At 40.6% G+C, this 6347-nt stretch overlaps 6 protein-coding genes across 7 annotated transcripts in view; 4 read left to right on the top strand and 2 right to left on the bottom strand.

Moving 5' to 3' along the window:
• LOC109543738 (fatty acyl-CoA reductase wat) overlaps positions 1 to 6347 on the bottom strand; it is a 65420-nt gene that overhangs the window by 54300 nt on the left and 4773 nt on the right. The window lies entirely within an intron of this gene.
• LOC109543725 (cytosolic 10-formyltetrahydrofolate dehydrogenase) overlaps positions 1 to 6347 on the top strand; it is a gene marked incomplete at its 5' end in the record, with an annotated part of 68889 nt that overhangs the window by 23121 nt on the left and 39421 nt on the right.
• The window catches only part of LOC109543734 (alpha-1D adrenergic receptor), a 33998-nt gene that overhangs the window by 11992 nt on the left and 15659 nt on the right, over positions 1 to 6347 (bottom strand). The window lies entirely within an intron of this gene.
• The window catches only part of LOC109543741 (phosphoglycerate kinase), a 48802-nt gene that overhangs the window by 5947 nt on the left and 36508 nt on the right, over positions 1 to 6347 (top strand). The gene's annotated exons all lie outside the window — the stretch shown is intronic.
• LOC109543726 lies at positions 518 to 5944 on the top strand. Its single transcript, XM_019913558.2, has 6 exons — positions 518 to 773; positions 2842 to 3005; positions 3063 to 3206; positions 3269 to 3379; positions 3441 to 3626; positions 3719 to 5944. Exons 1-6 carry the CDS (start codon positions 748 to 750, stop codon positions 5710 to 5712), a joined length of 2625 nt encoding a protein of 874 aa, XP_019769117.2. The 5' UTR covers positions 518 to 747; the 3' UTR covers positions 5713 to 5944.
• LOC109543752 (nucleic acid dioxygenase ALKBH1) lies at positions 1280 to 2702 on the top strand. Its single transcript, XM_019913609.2, has one exon. The coding sequence runs from the start codon at positions 1532 to 1534 to the stop codon at positions 2489 to 2491; it is 960 nt and encodes a 319-aa protein (XP_019769168.2). The 5' UTR covers positions 1280 to 1531; the 3' UTR covers positions 2492 to 2702.

The following is a 6347-nucleotide window of genomic DNA, read 5'->3' on the forward strand; positions in this document are numbered from 1 at the left end:
GAGTGAGCAAATTCGAATAGTTTTGACCCAGAAAGCCAAATTTGAATATCACACACTTAGGTGAAAGATTATGCCAAAATTTCATGTTTTTCGTTTTTTGCTCATTTCTCGGAGGCAAAATGAGCAAGAACGCTCATTTGTACATCATTCTAGAGAGAAATAAATGGCCCTTTTAGCAAGTGAACCATCGATAAGGAAATGTTGGCAGTTGTCTCTAAAAATGCTTGAATTCAAGAAGTTTCAGATTTGCGTGGTTTTTTTCTGAGTTGCAAAATCCACTTGAACATGACGCTGCTTTTTTAGAAGTTTCTCAAGAACCATTCGAGCCACAATATTTGTGTGATAACCATAACTAACCAGTGATATATCACATCGTTGAGTTTTTTCGAAAATAAAGTGTCTGCGAATGATTTTTACTTTCTCAATTTAGTTGATCGAAGTTAGCCATGGAAAATAGTTTAAGGCAGACAGCAGACAGCAGTGTTTCCATAGTAACAAATAATAACCACAGCTTTCAATTATTTGACATTCACGTTTAAATTCAAGTTAGTTAGAAATGTGAGTTAGTTTTATGGTAAAAATGGATTATTCCAATGAAGAAAAGCGTGACATGATTGAAACCTACATTAGATGTGATAGAAATGCTGGACCAGCCTTTGATTACTATTTTGGGAGGTATTTTGACCGTAGTCAGCTGTCCTTCAAAACACTCAAAAGATTATACGACAATTTGATTTGGGCACTTATATGGAAGCTTTACACAGCCACCAAAGGTAAAGTAATAATATTAATTAAGCTGTAATGAGTAATGTCTTCGCCATTGTAAGACTTCAACTACACTTTATTATATCTGGCGGATTTCGCAGTTCTTTTGAATTTTCCCTTAAAGTACACTTAAAATAAAGCACATTCAAGAAAATAAAAATGCAGATTGTCCATAGTATCATGCTAGAAAACATTTCATGCAATTCTTTGTACATTTACCTTCTTTCATGTCTGCTGCAGTTTGCAAGATCCCTGTACGAGTCATCGAAAAAATTCACCCTGTAGATACTAAAAATCTATTTAAAATGTGAAAGAGTCATTACAAACTCTTCTTCTTCACCGATTCCATACTTCAGGGTTATTATTGTTTTGTCTGTGTTTGATTTGGTGACTCACAGATTTGTCATCGTTTCATCGTCAGACAACGACCTGTTGCAGAAAGTTTTGTGGGTGTATCTAATAAATGAAAAGTTTTCCAGCAAACTCAATAATAATTACATAGTGAAGGTAAGAGCAGATATTTTCGATTATCCAAAGAAGGCACGTACACACACAAACATACGAGGCACTTAATTTTTGTTTTTACGGTTTTGATACTAAAATCACAAGTTTTGCACATGACAGACAGCTCGATGGTTTTTCTCTTTGCACCATCCTAGCATAACCTAGGATATTACCTACGGCCACATTTGAAGTGTATTTGTATACAGTTATCAGTAAAACTTCTATAAGGTGGTTGAAAGTAAGAACAAAGCATTCGGAAGTCATGTTCAAAGACAAGTTCAAGTATTACAAGTCCAAAAACCCTACTCCCGAACTAGGTAGGGTGCTTAACTTTAATTCAGTTGACGCAAACACTCGGAACAAGGTGCAAAAAGTGGCCCTGCCAGTGCAGGATGTTCCTGTTTTCTTCGGATTTAAACCTCTAGAGAGTTGGGAAGTCTACGAAATTATTGACCGCCCTGGACTAATATTTATCAAAAACCCATTTACCATTCTGGGTCAGAGATATTGGACTGTAAGGTGCCTCAAAGACTTTTCGAACAAGCCAAACAAGTCCAATCTAGATTCAGCCAAGAAGGTACCTGATAACAAAGACTGGTGGGAGATGTGCCAAAATAATAATGTTCTTTTACTGAACAAGCTCAGATGGGTCACACTGGGATATCATCACAACTGGGACACTAAAGTCTACTCGGAGAGCAACAGAGGCAAATTTCCCAAAGATCTTCAAGAGATGACATCTTTTCTTGCTACTACTTTGGGCTACAGCAGATATTCCGCAGAAGCTGCCATCATCAACTACTATCACATGGATTCTACCCTATCCGGTCATACTGATCACTCCGAAAGGAATCTGGCGGCTCCACTGTTCTCGTTTAGTTTCGGGCAAACAGCTATTTTCTTAATTGGCGGCCCTACTTTGCAAGATATTGCAATACCACTCTTTATCCGCAGTGGAGATATTGTGGTGATGAGCAAAGAATCCAGGCTATGCTACCACGGGATCCCCAAAATCCTTCAAGTCGATAACAGAATGTGGTGCTCTCTGGAGCAAGGAAGTGACAAACTCGTGCCCAAAGACTACAAAGAAACTGTCGATATATGCAAAGATGAAAACTTGTGGAAACCCTTTGGAAGTTACTTGACACATTCCAGAATAAATATGAACGTTCGGCAGGTGCTTTTTGAAGGAGAAAAACTTTTGGAGATTGGATCAAGCTGAATTTCACACCACCACACGGCAAGTTTGGCTCCCTGGAATGTGATAGAATGTGACAATAAATACATCTTTATGATACCCAACAGGAACAATGCAACGTTTAATACCGGACTGTGTTCATGGCTTTTTCTTTGCATTGGGCTTAATTAAGCACATTTATTAATGCTACATGTAGTTCTGTTTTTAATAAAAATGACCTGTTTGTTTTACGGTATAACTTTTATGAAATTTTCGAAAAAGAATGATTAAAATCACTAGGAGATTACGCGGAGCGTTTGTGAAAGAGTCCAGGGTATTACCTATAGATTCAGGGTCCTCAAACGCAAAGATTTAGCGGTTATTCTCATTATCAGGGTGTTAACGTTGCATTTTGAGATGAGTGGAGAAATCGAGGTCCCAGAAACGCCCAACTGGCTGAACGATTTGGAAGCGAAACGGGAACGAAGACTCAAAGTGAGATTGGGGCACGAAGCTGGAGCCGGGGCTCCCTGCCTCAAATGCGGCGATAAATGTCCGGGTAATTACTTCAGAAAACCGTAGACGTATGCGAAAGAGACCAACATTTCCATTGTAGGGCTGGACCTGCACTTTTGGAGGAAGGCATGCAAGATTTGCCGCTGCCCCAAGGAAGAGCACGACGTTCCTGATGACGATATCTATGGCTGGGCGCAATTTCAATTACTGGGCAGTAAACCGAATAAAATCAAAACAAAAATTGGTATGTAATTGCAACATACATATTACGAAAACTTACTACTGCACTTACTTACATTGTTGCAGTTCTTCCCGGGAGAAATGACGAGGTGGAGCTGGACTGGGCCCCTAAAGGGCAGAAAGACACCATTGACAAATATCTTCAAACACTGCCGACGGAAGCTTTGCCAGTTAAAGGTCAGCCAGTTAACGAGATTTCCGACGTCGAACAAACTAACACCCACAATCCATTCACCAGGTTCTCAAGCAGCCCACCAAAGAAAGCAGCTCCTGCAGAAGCAGATTCCGATTCACGACATCGACCCCAGCCTATGCCATGAACTCAACGAAGAAGAAGTGGCCAAAATGGAGGAGTATATCGGACACATCAAAAACAGTTCGGTGGGAGTAGGACAAATAGTTAGTTTATCCAACGTGATTAATGGTAAGCAAACTCAAAGCGTTGTTTCTCTTCTACTCGCATATACTTGCTCTGTCTTGTTTTAATCCTTATGACTTTAAATATTTTTACTTCAGCGAATATACACAACATCAGCCCTCAAGAGGCCCATATAATCGCCAGCCGCTACTCGCAAGGAGTACCCTTAAGTGAAATCGTGAAAGTCCAGGCGGATTTGGCACAAAGTCTGGAAAATCTAGCTCTTGACCGATCCAGAACCCCAAAGAACCAATCGAAACTGCCTAATATGCAGCCAGTCAAGTCGACGCCCATCATTGGGAACGAAAGCCTGAACGCCAGTTCACCGGCTTCGAAATTCAAGGACATTACCCATCCTTGGTACTCAACCTCTAGTGCTGCAAGAGCTTTGAATGCTCAATTCCCAGAAGCACTAAAATCCACTGGGACTGTGCCTTGTCTAGACTGTTCAGTAGACGACAAGATGATGCAAGGAACAAAGTTCAATCCGGCTTTAACTCCCGGTCAGTTTGTAAAAAACTGCTCCCCAGGTCATAGATCGAGAGATCAAGAAATTGAGCTCAATAAAGATGCTCCACATATTCCTGGCTATAACAGTTTAACCCATCCATCTGTTAACCGCAAAAGCCATGACCAGTACGGTTTTGAGAACCCTTATTTCAACCAGAAACAGTTACCTGAATATAGTCCATTCAAGTATCACATTCAGTCTGAGACGCAAGACCCACAATTACCTAAAACTGTTAAAGACTTGATGTACAGCACGTACGATGCCACCAAAAGACCCGCAACTCAGAGCCAGGTCGATAAAGATCGGAAAGATTACAACGATGTATTGCATAAGCACAAACAAGCTGATCGCTCCTCAGACAACAGGCACATTATACCTAAATATGATCCGTTAGTTGAAAAATCGGCCCACGAAGATTTTAGATACCCTCAATCAGGAGACCTGCACACCCACCTAATAGACGAGAACAACGCTAATCGAAGCATTGGAAAAAAATTACCCCAATTTGAGACCAGGGCGGAAAAATTCAGCCCTGAATGTTACGGATATCCGGATGACGGAATGGGACAGAGGCCTGGGCAAGAAAACCTTTCACGTGCCACAAATCTTGGAGGCAACGTTCCTAATTTTGCTCCAGAAGCTGGATATCCAAACCCAGAAAGCTCTTGGATCATTCCATCCATAAGGCCGGAGCCTGAAGAAGGCAGCTATGCTCAAAGAAATATGGCTTCTGATAGTCCGCATACAAATATCTTGAAACAGGCCGAGTCTAATTCAAATAAGATGCGGGGCCCCTTACATTTGCTGGAGCCCCGGCAGCTGATCGTGCGTGAAGACCATTTAGAACCATATATGGTGAACGTGGGCCCGATCCAGGACATTAATCCCGAAATTAAGGCTGCGACTACGGAACTGAACCCAGGGTTCGATCGGGATAGCGTGTATAGCGACAGCTGCTCCGATTTCAGTCCTGAGAACATTAAGGACATTTTGGGAGATATTAAGTTGCCCGATTGCCATTACTGCAAAAAGCCCTTCCAGGAAAGCGAATTTGCCATTACCATCGATAGGGCTAGTGCCCTCTTCCATGCTCAATGCTTCAGATGTGCCGGATGCAATCAGAACCTGGCAGACAACATCTATTTCTATCACAAGGAAACAGACAACGTCTATTGTGGAAGGGATTACGCGAAGATCAAGGGCTACCCCAGGTGCTCAGCGTGCGACGAACTCATATTCACTAAGGAATATTGTCTGGCCGAAGATGCCACGTTCCACTTGAAGCATTTCTGTTGCTTCCAATGCGACGTGCCCTTGGCTGGCCAGGATTACACAATAGAGGAAGAGAAACCTTACTGTCTGCCCTGCTATGAAACGTCAAAAGCGGCCACGTGCAATGCCTGCGAAAAAATAATCAAACCAGACGAAAGAGGGTGTCAATTGAATGGAGTGCATTTTCATGCAGAGGACCGCTGCTTCAGTTGCATCGTATGCAAGGTACCCTTGATGGGAAAGAAGCTATTGCTGCGTAACGACAAGTTATTTTGTTCTCACGCATGCTTCAATGTGGCAAAGAACTAAATGGTTCACTAAGAAAATCGGGAAATCCTATTATATAGAAAGTATGAGCCTTGCCGGGTGCCTTCTCCATGGTCCACCAAGCTATTGTATATTCAAGTCTGTTCCTATTAACGCTACAAGTTGTGATTTTGTGCCTAATTAAATATTCTACCATAATCCCGTTGATGATGCATTTGACTACTTTAGTATTTTATAAACATATTTCTACAACCTGAATAAAGTGCCAATTATACAAAAAAAAATCGTGTTTTAATGCGAGAAAGTTTATAAATGATTTTATCTTCCGAATTCGAATACTGGGTGATATGTAAAAGCAAAAAGGTACAATAAGAAATAGAAGTAAAAAAAAAATAAAGAACACTTCAAATGCAATCCATAGATTAATTAAGCCAAAATCACTTACAAACTTTTGAAATTCGCTCTTTGAATACCTGTCATCATAAAAAAGAGTTTAGAGTAGGATAATATAATATATCAAAATTCGCTTTGATAATTCGTTTGTGCAAATTGTCAGTTATAATAATAACTGACAATTTGCACAACAAACACTTTTTTAGGTTCATTTAGGTTCTTTTGATAACGATAGCAGAAAATAGCTATCGAAACGTCAAGGTAATTTTTCAAATTAATTTCTC

The sequence above is a fragment of the Dendroctonus ponderosae genome, unplaced genomic scaffold, assembly GCF_020466585.1.
Source record: "Dendroctonus ponderosae isolate FM_Combo_2020 unplaced genomic scaffold, Dpon_F_20191213v2 Dpon_F_20191213_4, whole genome shotgun sequence".
Lineage (NCBI taxonomy): Eukaryota > Metazoa > Arthropoda > Insecta > Coleoptera > Curculionidae > Dendroctonus > Dendroctonus ponderosae.